The sequence below is a fragment of the Charadrius vociferus genome, unplaced genomic scaffold, assembly GCF_000708025.1.
Source record: "Charadrius vociferus isolate BGI_N301 unplaced genomic scaffold, ASM70802v2 scaffold858, whole genome shotgun sequence".
Lineage (NCBI taxonomy): Eukaryota > Metazoa > Chordata > Aves > Charadriiformes > Charadriidae > Charadrius > Charadrius vociferus.
The window spans coordinates 2994799-3015672 of NW_009649724.1; the positions used below are offsets into that span (position 1 = coordinate 2994799).

At 45.5% G+C, this 20874-nt stretch overlaps 1 protein-coding gene across 1 annotated transcript in view; it reads left to right on the forward strand.

The window, feature by feature from the left end:
- Positions 1-20874, forward strand: part of ARHGAP32 (Rho GTPase activating protein 32) — a 152610-nt gene that overhangs the window by 44587 nt on the left and 87149 nt on the right. Inside the window, exon 4 of the mRNA XM_009890807.1 lies at positions 9480-9566. Coding sequence (XP_009889109.1) covers positions 9480-9566 — 87 coding nt within the window. The remainder of the gene's footprint in view (positions 1-9479; positions 9567-20874) is intronic.

Genomic DNA, 20874 nt, shown 5'->3' on the forward strand with positions numbered 1-20874 from the left:
GCGCTTCCTTTCTACCCCCCCCCCCCCCCCCCCCGTTAGTTGTCAGGCTGAGTGACACCTTTCATTTGAGTTTTTGGTTAGCGTGACAAGTACGAGCTGGTGATACAGTACTTGCATTACTCAAAAATCTGAGCTTAATACTTGCCATAAGTCAAAGAAACTGAGAGCTTTTTTGGTTTTATTTATGTGTTTGTGTTTGGCTGCACAGTCAGAGCAGAGTAAGGAGGACTGTTTGGACTGGCTGCTTTCAAAATACTGTACAGTTTGCGTGGCACTGCTTCTCACACACGAAGTTCAGCAGCTGTGAGATTTGAATTAATTATTTGGAATCTATTTGTTTGACTTGTTTTTTTTTTTTTTTTTTTTTTTCTTACATTAATTCCTTACCACACACTTCTGTGAGTAGCCAGGGTTTCTGTTTGTTTCTTTCTTTTTTATCTTTCACATTTTAAAAGCTGTGAATTCATAGGGAGCAGCTCAATATGCTCTGGAGATCCCGGGAACAAACTCCTACCAAGTCCTGTGCAGCTTGAGAGCCAAATCTCTGAAGTTTGAAACAGAACGAGAAGTTCAAAATCCTCAGCCTGGTCCAGAAATGCCGTTTGCATGATGCACTCTAAAAGGCACTTTCTGTAAAGATGCTCAAAAATGTGTTCAAATTCTTTTACATCAAAACCATATCAAACCCCTCTGCTTGGGGCCTGGTTTATTGTACCTGGAGGTATCTGTGCCTGGCATTGCTGCTATCTTTGTAATTATATTTTGTCAGCAGCGTGGTATTATTGGGAACCTATACCCTTAGTCATTTAACACATCCTTGCAACTGCTTTTATTAAGGTAACGTTTCATTTATGCGATATTTTATGGAAAATGAATTTGAAAGAGGTAACTTGTGTACCTCAAGGGTATTTTCATTTCCTTCTGCCTGCGCTACACGTACTGCTTTCTGTCCTTTCCTCGTGAGCCCTGGTGCCTGTACAGCGAGCCGCATGGAGGGCATCGGCAATGCACTGGTCACTGCGTTCCTCCAGCGCGGTTGGCCAGGTACACTGCGTCGGGGCATCCAGGCTTCGGCGTGCTCCCTGAAAATACTGAGGCTGTGGAGCACGACATCGCCCATCCTCCTGTGCCTGTCCAAGTGGAGTGCTCTGTTTTCTCCAAAGAAGAAAACAATCATTTAATCAACAACATGCCATAATAGAGGCTCTGTATTTACTGAAACCAGATGCAGCCGTGTCTCTGGGGCTGGGCTTACCCTACGGGCTCTCTTTGCAATAGCCGTGGGTTTGATTTCCGTCATAGGTGTGCTAGCAAAACTGGCTTTTTCCTTTGTTTTTTTGATCCCACGGTCTGTCTCTTGGTGGTCAGAAGGAATAGGTGGAGGCAGTAACAGATTCTGTTTGTTTATCTTCTAGTTCTTAATGCCTGAAGCACATGTCTATGCAGCGGAGGACGTGCACGTTTACTCCTGTGCTTCGGGGCTGCTGGAGCCTGGTTAGCGTGGCCTTGGGTATGGCCTAATAAGCTCTCTTGAGGATGAGCGTGCAGAAGGGACAGGATTGCCTGCACCCATCCATACTCTGAGATACGCTCTGGCAGTGATTGCCCAGCTGTGGCCACAATTACCGAATGCAGGGACTTTCCATGCACGTTGTCACCACGTGTAACTTATTACCACGTTGTATGTCTGGCAAAAGCACAGCCACCCTGTGTCCACGGCAAACATTTGTTTGAGAGCCACTGCTTAGTGTCATGTTTCATTGTTGTCTTCTGAAACCCCAGGGACTGGAAGTAGTTTCCCCCATGAGAAAGAGACAAGAAAATGAGGTCATCGTGGAAGCAGCAAACCATGCAGGAAAGAAATCAGTGAAGCAAATCTGGTAGTAGTTCTGTATTTCTCCCACGTCTTCCCAGATTGCTTTACAAGTGAGATAGATTCTGTTTCATATGAAGGAGCTGGAAAATCCAGGGTTCGCCCAACTAAGGTGAAAAGCAGTTTTCAGCCCTAGTGGCTTTAATGACAAAAATTCTATCTCTAATAATGCATTGGGTCTAGTTTCTCTGATAGCCATTATTTCTATAGCCTGGAATGCATGGGGTGAGGGATTTTCTCAATGGTCAGTTTGTATAGAGCTTTAAAGGCAAAAGACAAACCCACTAAATTCCAACCAGACACCCCACAGGTGGCAAATTCAGCTTATGGAGCGTTCCAGGATGTTATGTCCTCTTTGCCAATTGTCAAGTGCCCGAGGCGCTGCTCTGCATGCAGCCTCACGGAGGGGGTGTTCCTTAGTTTGTTTTTAATAACATCAGATATTTAAACTTCATGAAAACATTCTGTTTTCAGACCCTAAGAAGTTGTTTTTGCCTAATGGAGTCCCGAATGGCTGCATCTAAGAAGTTTTTATGAATATTTCATTGCTTATGAAGATTGACCTTCTTACACATTTAGAGGAAATAAAAGGGTGAGACCACTTGAGAAAACATTTACAACTTAATACGGGAAAATCTGGGAAAAGTATCTCTGATACAATTCTGAGATTTTATGTCTCAACAAGCTTAGGAATCAAATATACTCGGCTTAAGAATTAAAACAAACTCCAGCAGCATATACATCAGCTGCCTGCGTTGGCAGCTCAACCTGGAATCAGGGATTGAACGTGAGAGCTTTCCAAGTCGCGCATTTCTGACTGCAGTGAGAGTCAAATTCTCTCAAGGTTTCTCCTCATTCCGTCTTCAGAGAGGCACGAACTGGATCCCACTGTGCCTCGTGGCCGAGAGCAGCATTACAGTAGCAGTGTAGCATGGCATGGAACCACTTCCCCAGAACACTGTCAGACTGGGAAGGGCAGAAGTCACGAGGAATTGCTTTCCACCTCCTCTGGCTGTGTGCAACAGAAATGTGGCACCGGGCAAGTGTTTCGCCTGGTTTCACGTTTAGTTTGTATTGCTGTCTTAGTTCCTTAATATTCCTTAACATGCCTTATCTTTTACCACTTGTCTAATTGCCCACCTTTAATACTTGTGACTGGTGCGGGGCAGTTCCACTCCAGTGGTAAACTTAAAACCATCAGGTTGGAAGCTGCCGTGTTTGCGGTGGAGGCTTTCCTGGCGTGTAGTTACATGAGCATCTCGTCCCCGGTACCCCGTATTGTTGCAGGTATGCAGGTCCTTCCCAACAAGGGGATGCTTCGGGACCTGGTGTGCACAAGCACCGAGGGAGAACTGTGTTGTAACCCAAGGGGGATATTCATCACCAAGAAAACAAAATCATCATTCTCAGCTAGAGCAATGTCACGGAAATCAACACCCGTCAGACCGACACTGATAACTTTTTAGTGCTAAAAGCTGTTGTTGCGTTTCAGTCGGAAGCTGGCTGCTGCTGGCACGGAGGTGCTGTGTGTTTTTCTCTCCACCGTCTCTCGGGGATACTCTCTGCTTTGCCTGAGCCGGGGTCGTTGCCGGCTCCAAAGGCATGCCACTAGCGGAAACCTGTGAGCAGCAGTGCGAACAGCCGCGGGAACCTTCGTCCAGGATTACATTCTGGAATCAACCGCTAAATCAGATGCCAAATCCGGGAGTAATTAAATCTCATGAGATGCCCTCCTCCTTCTCTGCTGCCTCACAGTGATGCCATTGGCCAACCCCTACGAGACAGCGCAGGTGGATGTGTGTTTTAAAAGTTGCAGCAGCGAGTCACACCGCAGGAGCTCTGTTTTTCACATGTTCTGGTCGGCATGGGTGCCCAGCGTACTCTTCTCTGTCTTTAAAGTTCTCCTCTGCCTTTAAAGTTCTGCTCTGCAATAGTTTTGATTTGTGAAGGAGCTCAAGGAGTGTCACAGCTGTTCCAGCCTCCCTCGGAAGTACTGAGATGCGCAGCACGCGTGCATGACCTCATTGGAAGCTTATATTAAAAACAAAATAACAAAAGAACCCAAAGGAGACCTGATCTCGTGCATATAAGGCACATATGGACCTGTTATTGCATCCGGTATGATTAAAGCACCTCAAGGATCCTGCTGTGGAGTTAGCATCTGCCCTTTTCTCTAGCTGTGCATATTTATAAACGATGGTAGGATTTATTAGTCTTGAAGGTGAAGCTCCGTTGAAGGGATGCTGACTCCTGAATAATCGTGCTTCCATAGGAAAAAAAATTCTCGTGTGATTTGCAAGCTTAAAATAGTTCTGAAAGTAACTACAGGCAAAATACACATCCCACAGCCTTTAAAATTTACTTAGTGCTTGTACTTGCATAAAATTCGGCCTTCTGAGTACACCTGCGATTTGATGTGAACTTGTGTCTGCTGGGAAGAGAGTTTAAGCCAGTGTTTAATTTCACCTCTATGGCTAGTATCCTCCTTGCGTGTTCCCGTGATGTTTTCTGTTGTACTCTGCTCAACCCACGGAGGAAACCCAGGAAATCTTCGTGGGAACATTTTGCCTTTTTACTGCAGAGGTGCACTTGAGTTTAATTTCAGCATCCAAATACAAAGCTGAACTATGCTGCGAACCTCAGTGCCGATATTAGCCTACTCCATGGGCCAGGATGAATCTATGCAGTGCTTCTACACGCTTGTTGTATCTACGCGCTTTAGAAAACGGAGAGGAAACCCCAGCAGCGCTGGGAGCGCTGTGCTTGCGCACCTCTCGCCCCGGTGCTGACTGCAGCCGAGTGCGCCAGCTCCGCCGGGCTTCGTCGGTGGGCTGGAGATAATATACACTAGACCGCGCTCCGTGCAGCCAGTGATTTTGTCACGCCGTGACGTACTAATCTGTGTGACATTACAGGAGATGCATTTCCCTTTTTTGTCTCGTTGAACTCTATTTAATTTTTTTTTTTTTTTTTTTTTTGCTGCTCTTGGGTACCGCTTTTGAGTTTTCAAAGGGATGATTTCAAATAGCAGTGAAGAAATGGAGTTTCGGGTATAAAAAATATTCTTTAAACACGTCTGTCTTGTCTTTACTTTCATCATTGCTTCAGGATATTTGTGCATGTGCAAAGAAGCCACTATGTCGGAAATGTTCTTTTCCTGCTCTGAAGCCACAGTTCAGTATGAAAAGGCGAAAGCAGGAGAAGATGGGGAACTGTGTGGGAGTGTAATTAGTACATTTAGCAAGATGAATCTGGAGAGAGAGGAAAAAAGGCCGGATAAATACATTTATGCTGTCAGAGTAATTGCTTAGAAAATGTTTCCCTGTGTAAAAAAGATTTGCCAACGTGAAATTTCAAATATAATAAAAAAATAGCTTCAAATACATAAAAAAAACAGGTCTTGAAGGTGCCCCGTTACAAGTCAAACTGATGTAAGTAATGGACTCGGCTAAATGAAGATGAAGTGGGCCTTGAATTACCAGGGTAATTTGGGAGATTCTGAAAGAATTGTCTATTAGGAGACCGGAGCTAAGAGGTAATAAAAGCTTTTTCTTATAATGAGTCTGCATCTCTGAGTTTGATCAGTGCTAAGGCTTTTCATTTCTTCAGGAATTCTCCCAAGGATATTTGGGCCCCAGAATTTTTCTTTTTAAATAAAACATAGCAATATTTCACAGGAAAATTAGCATCATGTTTCTTGCTCTTGGCCATCAGACATACTTTTCACCCAATACATACATTCCAGAGCGATGCATAAAGGTGGCATTTGTCCTGTGGTTTTTGCCTCGTCTGATTTGCTAAATTGCACAAACATCATAAATTAACAAGAGGACAGACATCAACCAGACATTAGAAGTGTGGTGGTTTGGGGGGGGGAAGTAGTCTGTTCCTAATACTCTCAGAAAAAATTTATCAGATTTCATAGTGGTTTGGAAATTTAATGAGCTTTTGCTACAGCTGAGTATGAGCGGCAGAAGCGTCAGTTGTGTGTGCCTGGCTGCGGTCGCCAGGGAGTTAACCTTAAATTCCATCTTGGAAAAACATAAAAAGATTACCAGGTTTCCTTGGAACAATGACACATCCTCTGCCAGGAAAAGCATCAGCCTTTCCACTGACTTAAAACTCCTGGCAAAGACTCTTCTTCAGCATTCTTGCCACCTCTTCTCTCCTCGAGATGTCTACAGATGTGCTCTATGTTTGAGATGAAACCTGCTGAGGTTCATGTGTGCCTGTGAGGCTAATTCATGGCCGTCTGCCCCAGCACATCCTGCCGTGCTGGGGAGCTCCAGTTGGCTGTCACCTTCTCCTCCTGCCTGGACCACTCTGCCAGATGCTGCCACCCACCTGTGGGATGGACAGGTTGTGATGTAAACAGAAAAGGGCAGTTCTGCTAATGAGGCTTACCTTGCTTATACTTTATAGCAAATGTCTAATAGTTTTAATATTATTGTAAAATGGTTAGAATGGGGAGGAACCTTAAAGAACATTTCATTCCACCACCCTGCCCTGGGCTGGGACGCCTCCCACCAGCCCAGGTTGCTCCAAGCCCCGTCCAACCTGGCCTTGAACACCTCCAGGGATGGGGCAGCCACAGCTTCTCGGGGCAACCTGCCCCAGGGGCTCACCACCCTCACAGCAAAGAATTTCTTCCTCATATCTCATCTAAATCTCCCTTCTTCCAGTTTAAAGCTATTCCCCATCATCCTATCGCTCCGTGCCCTTGTAAAAAGTCCCTCCCCAGCTCTCCTGGAGCCCCTTTAGGCACTGGAAGGGGCTCTGAGGTCTCCCCTTTTTCGCCTTCTCTTCTCCAGGCTGAACCCCCCCAACTCTCCCAGCCTGTCCTCCCAGCAGAGGGGCTCCAGCCCTCCCAGCATCTCCGGGGCCTCCTCTGGCCCCACTCCAACAGCTCCGTCTCCTTCTGCTGGTGGGACCCCCCGAGCTGGAGGCAGCACTGCAGGGGGGTCTCCCCAGAGCAGAGCGCAGCAGAGGGGCACAATCCCCCCTCGCCCTGCTGGCCACGCTGCTGGGGATGCAGCCCGGCATTGCCAGGGGCTTTCTGGGCTGCCAGCGCACGTTGCCGACTCCTGGTGAGCTTCTCATCCACCAACACCCCCGAGTCCTTCTCCTCATGGCTGCCCTCCATCCATTCTCTGCCCAGCCTGGGTTTGTGCTTGGGATTGCCCCCACCCACAGGCAGGACCTTGCACTTAATCTGTCGAGAGCAGCTGTATTCATTTTATGTACTTAATGAAATGAGGCCATGAATCGCATTTTTCACATGATGAGACCGTGTGTTTGCATTACATTCTGTACAGGTATGTGCAATTTGTCCGTTGCTTCACAGCAGGTTTTGTGGCGATAATTCGTGTGTTGCACTTCATGCATGCAGATCGAACCAAATCACGGGCAGGACCCGGAGACTTTGTGGCTGTCTACTGGCTCCCAATCAGTGTGCCGTTTTCAGAGGAATTTAGATCCAAGCTTGGGAGATGCTACGTGGAATATTGACATAGACTCCGAGAAGTCGTAGAGTTATTCCACAGGCTTTTGCTGCTCTCTGGTGTGGTCTTCCTGGGCTATGTCCTAAGTCAGCGTAGGCTCCACACCTCTGACGTGAGGTGGTTTCTCGGTGGACTGGTTTGCTTAAAGCACAGGTAATGCAGGCAGGTTTGGCGTTTGGGAGGAATGATGCTGCAGGAGCAGGAACAGTCGTTCTGTTAGCTTTTACCACTGCACTCTGAAATAAGACAGTTGCATGTATGTAGGGGAATATAATGGGTATAAAACGTCACTTCTCGCTCCCGTGAGTTTGTCTAAATGGGGACATGCAGAAGCACTGACATGGAAACTAATTACTTGGGTGTAGAGTCCATGAATTGAAATCAGTAGGTTAATCCTCCAGAAGGTACGCGCTTGCAAAGGTTTGCTGTAACTTAGTGATCCTCCACACAGGGACCTCGCTTGCTGCTTCTGGACAGTTCGTGTACATCCTCACCTTGACTTAAGTCCGAAGTAGTGTAAGTTATGATATGCGTAAGAGGAAAGATGATGCACTTCAACCTTTCTTTTAACTTGACCCGTACCTTTTCTTACCCTGCATTGTGTTGCGCAGAATCCGCCTCGAATCTGTTTAGGGAGCTGCTGCGTTTGTGCGTTGGCCCATCCGCTGGCGTTTCGGGGGAACGGAGCCCACAGGAGTGACGAGGAGCCTGCAGCGCGTATTCAGGAAGTTATGGCCAGGAGATACTGGCAAAATGCAAAGTTAAATTCGCTCTGGGTATCAGGGGTTGTTTATATGTAAGCAAATTTTGTTTATCTCCCTTTTTCTCAGGGGTACGTGCCTCTAATCACGTGGGTCTGATTTTCTCATGCTTACATTCATGAAAATACAGCAATTTGTGATTTTTCGCCTCGCTCTTAGGTTTGTTTCTGCTTTCATTTGTTGTTGGGATTTTTTTTTTTTGGTCTTAGTTGATTACGATATTGTTACAGAATTAAATTTTTATGTACACGTTTTCCAAGAGAGAAAGTGTTGTTCCAAAAGACCTTTGTGTAAAAAGTCCTGGGCTACTCTTCAGCACTTTCTATTTTTAAGCTGGCATCGTTTCTGCTTAAGGAAGACAGTGAGTAACTCTTCTGGCAGGTACGGCAGTGCTTTTGCTGTGCCATTTCACGTCCCTCGTACAAGCTGTGCGTGGCAGAGAGGCACAGACACCTCACCCTCTCCCGTGCACCTTTACGGGAGCGTTTTGGGGTTTTCTTTTCCCGGGGCTCTGCGCTGGGTGAGCATCTCTCTCTCTCTGTGATAAACCAGCATTTTGGAAGACATTTCGGGGTTTTATCTGCTCTGCGAGGAGTTTTAATTGCTTATGATCAGTTTGTAACTTCTGTTTTCAGCGAAAATGGTTAAATGTACCATTTTAAACAGAGGATATCAAGACTAGTGGGAGTGGCAGGACTAGAAGAAGGACTAGTCATGGTGCTCGGTACACATAGAGGGATGACGCGGTTATATCTCACCTCACTACTCTGAAAACAGGCACATCCTGATGTTGTACTTCATGACTCTGTACGTAATGAACGGTGCCATAAAGCTCTCTGTTGTGGCAAATTGGTTGACAACACTGAAATTAGGAGATGGGTTTTATTATCTAATGTCTGCCTGAACATCTAAAGTAAAAACTGAATAAAGTGTATGTGTGGGGAATCACTGTTATCTGATATATGAATATTTATAGAGGTATTCTCGGCGAACAATTAATTTTGCAGACTTCTAAGCTAGAGGTTTAATCCCTGGCTTGAACAGTTTGCCTTCCTATGATTGTTTTATTTTTGAACCATATTTTTATTTTTAAACTGTCAGGTGAGATGCCAAAATCCAATGGCGTTGGAGGGTCTGTGTAAGCTGTGAATGCTGAATATTTTCTATCTGACAGCTCCAGACAGCCGAGCGCTTCCCTGATTCCCTGATACTCAGCATGTCTTGGAGCAAGTTGCTGTGGATGTTGTGCTTTGTGCATTATTACATGCCTGGCTTATCCCTGCTCACTGACCTGCTCTTTCTCTCTCTCTCTCTCTCTCTCTCCACCCCCTCCCCTTGGTGTAGCTTTCGCTCCCGGAGGAACAGAATGAAGTAACGAGGAACGGCTGTGAATCCAAGGAACTGGTCTACCTTGTACAGATCTCTTGTCAGGTAAATGCCATGTTTTCTCCCCCGCGCCCTGTTTTCCAGCCTGTATTGCATTATGTTTGGCGGCACAGCCTCGTAATATTTCGATACGACACTTTTCTGTGGCGGGTGTAGGTTTTTTCCACTTAGCTCAGTCCTCAAAAGGATGCTGTCTGTGGTACTGCGACCGGCTAATTTTAAGAAAAGACAAGGAGCGTCGAAGGGAGAAAAAGGAGTCTGTTAAGCAAATAATCCTCGCTACAGTTTGTGCAGAGCTGCACACCGATTAGCCTAGAGACACGAGCGGGCACGCTCAGCCTACGTGTACGTATGTCTGGCAGTGTGGGGGGGAGCACGCACCGACACACGGATGCACCGGGTACACAGACAGGGGAAGAAAGTGAGGCAGAACGCCGGCCGGCGTTTTTGTTGATCGAGGCGTGCTGCTGGCAGCCAGGAGATGGGGATTCTTGATCTCTTCCCAGTTATGTCTCCAGACATCTGGTGTGGAATGCTTTCGCTGCCTCTGCTACTGCGGTATCAAAATGCTTTGGGCAGATAAAGCTGCTGCTTCGTACCACAGATTCCCCATCTGCTAATACGGGGATAGCGACTTTGTAACGTGCTACGTCATATGCTGTCATATTTTAATACGTTGAATGAAATTGTTGTTTGTAGGAGACATACTGTGTTGACAAATTCAGTTGAGGGTTAATGCCTGTGTTTGGTCATTTTTCCGTTCTTAGCATAGCCGTTCTTTTCATGATTTATCTCAGCACTTCTTGAGCATCCATCTTACCGATTTCTGCTGAGCGTTAATGGGAATCACCATGGAGTCTGCCTCTCTTTTTAAAGCTCTTGGAGTGATTCTGCTGACATTTCTCAGGCACTTGAAGGAGGCGTATGGAACAGACACACACGTGTTACCTACATTTGAATTGTGTGGGGTGGGGAAGTATTTGCTGTCGGATTGTTCCGGCATAGTGGCATTAGTACCCACAGAAATGTGAATTTGCAGTGGACTTGCTCTTCTGTCCGAACTCTGTGCGTGTGCTGGTGTAAGCTGTTCTGAGCATCTGAGCAAAGCATCCTGCTCTGGTTTGGAGGTGGAGCTTGGCACGGGCTGGGCTACAGCAGTGGAGTTAGTGTGATAGAAACACAGAATAATTCCCCTCTGTTGTCAGCTTTTACGGTGCACGTACACACATGCACTTACATCTTTGTATAAATAGCGCTCTTGGGAGGGGGAGGAGAGGCTGAAAGTGAGCATCTCTCAAAACTGCCGGTGTTTGGACATTTTGCTGGTACTGTTCTGACCCAGCTGTAGCCAGATTCATCCGAAAGAGCTGCTTTTCGGAAAAGCAATCCAAGCTAACAAGCAGCACTGCAAAATTTAACGGTGGACACATGTCTGTGTCCCCACTAAGAGCAGTACAGTGACTGAGAATGAGTTTTTTCAGGGGACTTAAGGAAATTGGAATATCAATAAATTTTGAGTCCTCCTGTTTCGGACAGCATTCACAGTGCTTAATGCAGAGATGAACCTTGTATTATTTCCTGACTGACTATTTCAGGTTTGCCTCTAGAACATGACAATGCTTTATGGAACAGTTTTTCTCTAACCCTGAAACATACCACTTCTGCTCTTTCTACCTACCTCACTGACGGGACACCTTCAGGTATAATTGTGTCCTTAAACCCTGCAGAGTATGTTGGTGCAGGAGCAAGCCCCAGGAGTAGCAAACAGCCCGTGCGTAGCGTGCAAGGCACTGATGGTGCGATGCTCCGAGGGAGCCCAGCTCTCCAGCAGCCGGTCTGACGCTTTGGCAGACTCTCAGCTGCTCTGCAGGGACGTTTCTGAGAACACGGTGCAGAGATGGGGACAACGTGGTGAATTCTGTGCGGTGGCTAAGGAAGATGTCCAGTAGATCCAGCAGCTGGGAACCATGCCCAACAAGTTCTGTTACCTTCTTTTTGAGCGTTAGTAAACTAAAATGAAGTTAGTTGGCCTCATCACTTTAAAGGATGGGCATATAACCAGTCACCTTTTCCTTTTTTCTTCTTCTTTTTTAAGTAAACCATCCAGCTACATAGAATTTCTCCCCACCCCAAGTCTGTGATTGACCTCTCGCGTGTTAGTCTGTGTCCGTCTCTCACATACTTACAAAGCTGCGAAACTTGTGGCATCTGGATTCAATGAGGGGAAAGGCATGGAAGGAGCTGCACAGCTGAGCATCATTTCTACCGTGGAGATACTTCACCCCTGACATCTCACGGCCTCTCCTAATGTCCAGGGAAAGATTCCATTCTGTCACGCGTTGGATACCAGCGGCGTCTGGATGGGATTGGCTCCACATTAGAGTTGAAGGGGAGGTGTGAAATAGCTCATGGAATGATAGTGCAGCGGGGAGAGATTTTGGCAGGATGCGTCTGTATCAGGCCAAAAATACTGAAGGAGGCAGAAAAAAAGGCCTGTAAAACAAATTTCACTTTGCTCGCCTTTGGGATGTGCTACTGGCAGTGGTGTTGAGCCTGCTGCAGCAGCCGGCAACCTCCCCCTTGGGTTCTGCGATGGACCCAGAGAAAACAAAGTCTGTTAGTTAAAGCTAAAGCCATAGAAATTTAAAACCTTTAAGATACTTGTGATTTGTTGCAAAAACAGATGAAAAGCAAGGGCGTTTGGCCATCCCAGCAATTTTAGATTACAGATCGTAGAGAAATAGGATAAAACTCTAGCTTTGGGGTTGAGTGCATTATACTGCTGTGCTTTGCCCAGTCTGGACTGTGCAGACACAATCTGTGCGTTGTGTGGTCCATAAAAAGACATTTAATTTGTCATTTCACTCTGTAGCAGACAACAAACCAAAGCTTTTGAACATTAGACATTTAAAACATCCAGCTCAGCCTTAGCTGTGTTTGGCAGACTACAGATCGGCATTTACATGAAGGAAATTCTATCCCAGTCTTTCCCATCTGTAAGTATAATTTTAGCGGTGTAAAGAGAATTATTGTTTGATGCCTATTTTGCAAAACCTTCCCAGATAAGGTTTGAGAAAAAATATTTTTTAGAGTTGTATTTGTGACACATTTCTGCTGCGAGTCAGCTTGTGAAAGACAAGCTTTATGTGAGGTTCAGAGGGGCTTTTTAAGTCTCTATTCAGCTTTTCTTCTACTCAGAGGCCTCAAAAAATTAATCCAGTTTATTGGCTCTTAAGAAGAAGTAGGAATATACAGAGAGCTGCTCCGAGTGTTTCTGAAAAGTGGAAAGATAGGATTCTTCTTCTGGTTTCTTTGAACAAATTTAAGCTTGAAAACTAGCAAATGACAAAGGTATAGTTTGAAATTTTATTGGGAAGAGCTGCTGATAGGAGGGTTTGGGTTTGTTTTGGGTTTTTTTAGAACAATGTAGGTGGATTTTCCTTTTTCCCATGGAAGATTATACTGTTTAACTTTCATTTCTAGAAGATTGCTTTCGGGACATGTCCAGTTACTGTTGTTGAAAGATTGCTATTATTAAAATAAAAGTAAACAAATTCCCTTTCTATGATAAAGGAAGGGATAGATGGATGGAAAGAAGACTTTTAAACAATCTATTAACGCTTGAAACGCGAGGAGAGATTTTTAGGAAAAGGAATAATGTTTTGAGCTTGCACTTTGCCAGAGCACAGACAGCACGGCACGTGCGTTTTTGCTAGGGAGGAAAATGTCTCTAAAGAATGCTAGGGACTGTTTTTTGTGTAGGAAACCGAGAAGCATAAAATCCTGAAAGGTGTGGTGTGAGGAGTGTACCTGTGAACCCTCTGAACCCCGCAGACTGTATTTCCAAGCCTTTACAATAACCGCAGTATTTAAAGGACCACAGGGAATGTCTGAGCCCTTTCTGAGTTTACGCTGGACCTGTCGGCTGTGGAGGTCCATTGACAGCGTTTGCAATCCTTGCGAACTTCCACGGGAATAAGCAAAGAATTTACAAGGTCTGCAACACGTTTAAAAGGGGTTACTATGTGTGTTGAGAATAAATCAACAAAAGTGAGAGCCTGCAAAAAGCTTGGAATGGGCTACTCCGGCCAGCATGTTTTGTCAAGTTGTAAATACACCTTTTCAATGTAGTTGGATTTGTTGTTGTGGCATCACAGCCACTGCGTACGTATTTAAATATTGCAACATAAGAATGGCCAAGCTAAGGTTTTCTTCTGAAAAATGAAAGAAAAATCAAAAGTACTAATTACAGTAGCAGTACTAGTTACAACGTGAGATTTGCAGTACTTCAACACTTCAAACATCATTTTTTTGGTGAAATTTTGAACACCAACGCGACAACAAGAGACCGGTTGTGCAAATGTTCACATTCTAAGGGAGAACTTAAATTCGGTCTGTCTCTTCTGCCTTTTCTTCTTTGTTTTCATTCTCGCAGGTAGATTATTGAAACAGAAATGACAGGCACTAGAAACCAGAAAGATTACACGAGCGTGAGTGATGTTTAAAAAAAACCGTAGGACTAAATCTCCTGATGAACCCTTAAACACAGACTGACTGTTGCCATCTCAGGACCGAGCCACACTACCTTCTCTGTTTCCTGCAATAATGGGATAGTGCCAACGTCCGGCCAAGGAAGCTTCTTTCTCCTGCAATGTTAGGGACATTTCCAAGGCAGGAAGCTCTCGTGGTCCAAGCATGGACTTTCTCCCTTTTCCTGCTCACATTTGCAGACCCCGCGCTGGCAGTACGCTGAGCCCACGGCTTTGTTGTACGGGATGCCCGGTACTTTGCCCTGTTCCTGTTTTTTGTTCGGGGCAGCCATCGCTGTCTGTGCTGTGTTCGTTTTGATTGATAGAATAAGGTCTCTGATGTAGGAGATGGAGGCATTTACGCAAATCTATCCCGCTCGTATCTCCCAGCTCTGCCTTGCAGGAGATTCAAGCTTTGGTATCTTCTGTTTGAAGAGCAGTATTTGCAAAGCTCTGCAGGCAGCTCCGCAGCTGGAAGCGTGGTTGCAATAATAAGTGCTTCAAGGGCAGCGGTGAGAATGCCAGGAATAAATGGGATCCAAGTCAGAAGAACAGACAGGACTCCCCATCCTGGGTGGTTTGCGGGGAGAGGGGAGCGGAATATATTTTCACCGAAGCAAATGTCTTACTCAGGGTACTGACGTCTAAAGTGTGGTTTACTGGTTCTGTCTGCCTGTGATGGTCCATCCTGAAACCCACAAATTGCTTGCAGTAGGATTTTTTGAGTCAAATATTCAAAAACCTTTTGCATGATTGTTTTTTTGTCTTATAGGCTTGCTCTTTCATATATTAATAGTTTCGTCTTGGGTGATTGAAGCTCAAACCCCTGGAGAACAATTACTGAGCAAGTGCTACTAACGTTCCTCCCATGAAAAGCTACAGGTTTTTAAACAGATGACCTTTAACGGCCAAATTCTCACACACACACACATATGTATATACTTGTGTGTGTTTAATATACATATTACCAAAAAAGAGAGAAAAGCCGGTCTCATCTTTGTTAATGGGATAGATCTATGTGGAGCATCCAAGTTGGATCCTACCCAACGCAAAATCTGTTTTCAGAATCCACGTTAACCTGCTTCTCCTTTCCTAACATAGAATTTTCTGCCTTTGTTGTTTAAAGAAGGTTTTGCTAAACAGAAGCAGTTACTGAGTCCTTTTATGGACCAGTAAATTGAGGTAAAGTTTCACATTATGCCTGTTGCAGCCCGGCTGCAGCCTCCTGCCCCTACCCAGGCATTCTCAGCCCCTCTTCCACCCAAGGTCTGGTGTCCGTGGAGCTGCTGGATGAGTCCTACCAAGGGTGAAACCCAAATCCACCCCGTGGGCGGCGGAATACTTCCGTGATGGAGCAGCTGAGCTGAAGCAGGTGTAGAATGACCACGCGCTGCCCTGCAGGGGTACGCTCCGATTCCCTAGCGCTGGCTGCTTTCCGCAAACGGCGCGTAGGGACCCTCGGTGTGTCCTAAAGCTTTGTCTGCTCAGAAGGGCTCCGGAAAGTTACTCTGGTTTAAAATGCATTAAAATGCTGGTCACCATCACGGCCTCTCCCCCCCAGCTTGTTTTCTGTACTTCTTTTCTGACAACACTTGGTACCTCTTCTCTGAAGATGACTGCAACCAAATGCCCAGAGGAATGTAACTTCCACCGACAGGTTTGCCAGTGAGTGTCAGGTACCTCATGTGCTTGCAAGTGCTGGAAAATCCCTCTTGTGATACTGGGTATTTATTTGTAAGTCCCCAAAAACTTTTTAAAACCTGACCTTTGTGGATTGCATATTTTTAGCCTATCCTTCCAGATGTTCACATATGCTGAAACCTCTGTCCAAAGCATTTCTCAGGTGAGGAGGGCTGTTTTACGTTAGTCAAAAGAAAGCAATTTAAAATCCGTTTTTCCACAATGCTAATCCATCACTTGATGTTCTGTGCTCGAATGGTTGATCTTAGGTCATATACGACATGCCTTCTGCTCTCAACAGCGATAAATAAAAATGAAGTGACAATAGTGATGTGGCTTAATAAAGAATGTATGAAGCTGGCAAGCAGCCAGAGAAGGGCTGTTGGGCTGTGTTCAAAGCTCAGGCGATGCCAAAGCACTGCCAAAGGTGTAGTGTCTTTGAAAAACCTGGGTCTCATCCAGGCTTTTTGAAAGTAAACTGAAATCTGTAGGGAAAAGAGGGAAGGTATTGAATTGCATTAGAAGCCTTTAAGAACTGCATAATTAACATCTATTACTCTGTAGCTGTTATGATAATACTAAAGGATAAATTCATTCATTGATTGGGATAATAATCATTGAGGGCAAGGATGTGACTGACTGTTTTTTGGAGTTTTGCCGCAGAACACTGATTCGGGTAGGGCAGCACTCCCATCAAACAGGATTAACGCTGTGGAGTGCTGTGTCCTTTTCCTGTTTTAAAAGCATATTGCCTTAATTCACACGAGCTGTTTAGACATGTGAGAAGGGAAGTAGCACTTTTGAGGTAAAGAGGATTTTTGTCTCGTTGTTTTTGCTGCCTTTTGTTCCGAAGCCTGCAGTTGGCACGACGTCTGCAGTGGGATCTAGGAGGAAGACTTCCAAGAGTTGTGCCATTTGCTTGCTTTGGCCATTTGCTCTTTGGGACTGTGGGATGGAAGTGCAGAAGTTAGCTGTTGTCTGCTCTGCTGCCCAGGAGGGTGTGATGAATCCAGGAGCAGCATTGCACTGACCTACAGCGGCATCCGTGCCTCATCGGGGCTCTGGGATTTCTGTGGCCAGCTGATGGGACGTGTCCTTCACTCCATTCCCAGCCGCAGAGCAGATCCAGTACTCTTGTGTGTAACTGGTAACACGAGATGAAAAATGACCATAGTTCTTAAACTTTGGTATTTAATTTCTCCATTTGTGACTGTCTGTTTTGTTTTTTTTTTCTCTATTTAGATATGTATTGTGAAGGAAACGGGGTCAGCATGGTTCGTTCTTGTTCTTGACTCTGGATGCTTGAGATGCAGTAACAGGGTTCTATTTGGAATTGAATGATTTATTTATTGAGCACCACTGCAGAGAGAAGCACTGTCATGGCACTGCTTGTGCTAAAGCACATTCCTTCAGCAGCTGCAAATTTAGGTGCGTTTCAAGCTGTCCTTCCAGGGTACCAAAGATGGAAACACAGAATGGTTGGGGTTGGAAGGGACCTTTAAGATCATCTTGTTCCAACCTCCTGCCCTGGGCCGGGACACCTCCCACCAGCCCAGGTTGCTCCAACCTAGAATCTTGCTGTGCTCTCTGTTAGTGGCTTCACCCATGAGCTCCAGCAGCACTTTCGTGTGCTCTGCAGATGTTTTTCTGGGGTGGAAACCTGCCAGCTGAAGTGAATGGTCAGTGTAGCCCTGGTCTAGGAAGGGATGATGAGCAAGAGGGAAAATTATTTCTTAGCATAAAGTGCAGTATTGCATGAATGGGCTGCCATGAAAGTTGGTTTCTTTAGGCAACGGAAGCTTTTACGATTATATGGTCATTTGTTAATGTCATGTCCTTTGGGCATTTTGCCTTCTGAAGGCAAGCTCTGGATTAGAGACATCAATCTTCTGGTACCCAAATTGTGTTCCGCTTAGCTCTGAAGCAAAAGTGAAAATCGCTGTTGAAATCTAAGAGGACAGGATAGTGATTATGGTCTTTTTTTGTAAGTGATGCATTTTGGCAGGGCGTCCGATTGTCATGTGCTGCTTTGTAGACAAGGCTGGGCCCGGCCACAAATTGAAGAGGACAGTCGGCTTTGTTCTGACGAGACATTGAATCCTGCCCCGTAACTAAGCACGTGTCAACGCATTGCAGAGGAGCAGTTTGTCTACAATTTTTGCTTGTTTTACAACTTCTCCAAGAGCTGGGCTTGGTTCAGATCCAAAGTAAGAGGAGGATTGTGGTGGATGTTCCTGTTTTTCTTAGCTGCTTTCGTGTCTATTCCATGTAGAGAAGTTTACATGGGTAAGTTTTTAAAAGGAATAATGAAGTGCCTGTTTACTTGGGAAAGTTGACAGCCCTTTGGGACAGATAGTCCAAAGCAGTTTCATCCAGTGCCATCTTCTTGCAGGCTGCAAAGTTCCTTTGATCAACAGGTAATGTCAGACGTTAGGTGGCTAAGCAAGCATCAGGAGAGAGACAAAGGCGCGCAGTTACGATGCCTCAAACCTGAAGGACTTGCGTGTAGATAAAGTTCATAGGCCTTGGAAGAGCACCTACACTTCCAAACAGCACACTCGTTGGACATAAAAGGTAGGACAAGCTGGTTGGTAAAGAAAAGGCACTCTCAAGGCACAGAAACGACATCAAAATAAATAGCATGTGTGTAGAGATGCTTTAGCATTCTTCTGTTCCATGTGCTTTCGAAATAACATTTCACCTTTCCACCCTCTTTCCTTGAGTTTTGGTCAGCTACATCTTTAACATCCCCGCTTGCATACCTTTTTCCTTGAAACGTTCATGTCTTTTATTCTATAACCCCCAGAGATGTTCTCTCCGACATCCTCTGATAAATCTGGGGGGGATGCAAGGGGAATGGACTGTGGGGGCGGCTGAGCTCATTCCCGTGGGAAAGACCATCCTCGAGTGCCGCTCCTGGAGGGTATTTCCTATATCTTAGTGATATTTTCCAAATACCATTCACATTTTTTTGCGTCATTCTAGGGTGTCAAGATAAATGGGTCTGTAATGGAAGCAGTGCAGAGTACGCCATATCTTTAATTCTTTCCATGCTTCTAAGTTTCTGTTATTTTGTAAATGATGCGATAGATGCATGGTCTGTTGCGTGGCAACCGTCACTGGGGTTATGGGGTTGGGTTGATGGTTGGTTGTTGTTTCTGTTTTTCGAACACAGTTTCTTGGGTTTTGGACCTAAAAATCATTTCTTCCTGGCAATTAGTGTTAACAAAAACATGCTTCTGTGCTTTGGTCACTTAAAATTAAAAATCAGCTTCAGTGATGTGTCCAAGCAATGAAACTTAAGAAAATGGAGATGTATATCTGCCTAAGCTTCTGCTGCTGCAGCTAACCTCAGGCAAGTCATTCCGAAAGGGGGGTTTGTGTGTTTTGTTTTACTAACCTCGGGCAAGTAATTTTCAAAGGGGTTTTTTGTTTGGTTTATTTTAAAGGACAGTGGTGCCTCCTTACTTTGATGAAACCTTGTTTCTTCTCTGTGGTTAAGCGCTGAGTAGATCATAGCATGTTTGGGGCACGGGGTAAAGAGGGTGTTGTACTTAAATATGTGCAACTGCCACAGAATCATTTGTAAATCCGTGTGCGTTCGCTACTGGCCTCGCTACCTGGAGGATGGTAGAATGTGAGTTCCCATCACTTAGCAGTTGGTCTGTTAGTGGCTTTGAAGCATTTCCTTTGTGGCTGTAAGCTCATGTTGGGTTATTATTTGAATTTTCCGAAGTGCGGAAAAGCGGTCCCCCATGCCGCAGCCGCCCCCCCTTCACCCTTGCGTTTCTCTGTGACCTGCTGCTCTTAGGGTATAATTTTAGTAAAGAGGTGATTGATACGGAATCGTTTAGATTATAACATTTCAGGCGAGCGGGGAAGTTCGTTCACAACGTTGAGAGTTGTAAATCCTGCTTCGAGTTCGTTAGGTGTCTGCCAGCCTGCCGTTCAGAAACAGGCGTTCTTGGGGGCGGAAAAATGGTTGTTACCGTTTCGAACCCCATACACGTGGTATGTTTGGGCGAGGTCTGCTCAGCCCGCCCTCGTTTCTCTATACCTCTACAAAACCAATTGCCACCAGAGCCTGAGCCAAATACTCGCCCGCTGTCTGGGTGCTGCTGGCAAAGCCGCTCCACCAAGCGATGGCAAAACCGCTGGAAGGTCGTGGCTTTTTGCAGCTCAGCGCTCGGAAAGCTGCGTGTACCTCATTGTGGAGAGTTTCTGAAATCCGTCAGAGCAAGGGGGAATGATACTGCTGTCATGCAGGTCTTGGGCAGTCTTGTGTTCCCACGTGTGTTTTTAGTGTTCCTATCTGTAATTGGAATCGGGGAGCACGAGGAAGTATAATTTTTAGAGGAGAAAAGCTGTAGTGTTTTCCATTAAAATCTCTTTTTTTTCCCTGCTGATTGCAATTAATTGATAATAAACTTATAATTAATGCTGAAAGAGATTAATTTCTTCTGTGGAATAAGGCTATTAAGGATTCACTACATAAATGTACTAAACTTTCTCCTCTGCCTTGTGCCTTGTGGTGTGTCTATACCTATGTTCCCATCATCTTCTCTCATGTGTCCATGTCCTGTCATCCCAGGTGGAGCTTGGAAGTTTTGGTGTTTCCATCATTCTCACCTTATTTAAAACTCCCTCGTCCCCATATTTTATCTTATTTTCTTCTAAACATACATGCAGCTGCCTGACAGCAGAATGGGTATCACGCTGCAAGCTGTTGATGCTGTCTTCTCAGCCAGGTCAACTCCAGCAGTGAAGGGACGACATCTGGATGTAGCTGCTGCTGTGCCCAGCGCTCATCCCTGCCCGGCTCTGCCAGCCGAGAGGGTCAGGGCAGCAAGTGCAAATGTTTAAGTAAAATTTATGCATTCATCAGTGGGGTTAAAAGCTAATGCAAATCATAGAATGGTTTAGGTTGGGAGAGACCTTAAAGACCACCTCGTTCCACCCCCTGCCCTGGGCAGGGACACCTCCCACCAGCCCAGGTTGCTCCAAGCCCCGTCCAACCTGGCCTTGACCACCTCCAGGGATGGGGCAGCCACAGCTTCTCGGGGCAACCTGCCCCAGGGGCTCACCACCCTCACAGCAAAGAATTTCTTCCTAATACCTCATCTAAATCTCCCCTCTTCCAGTGT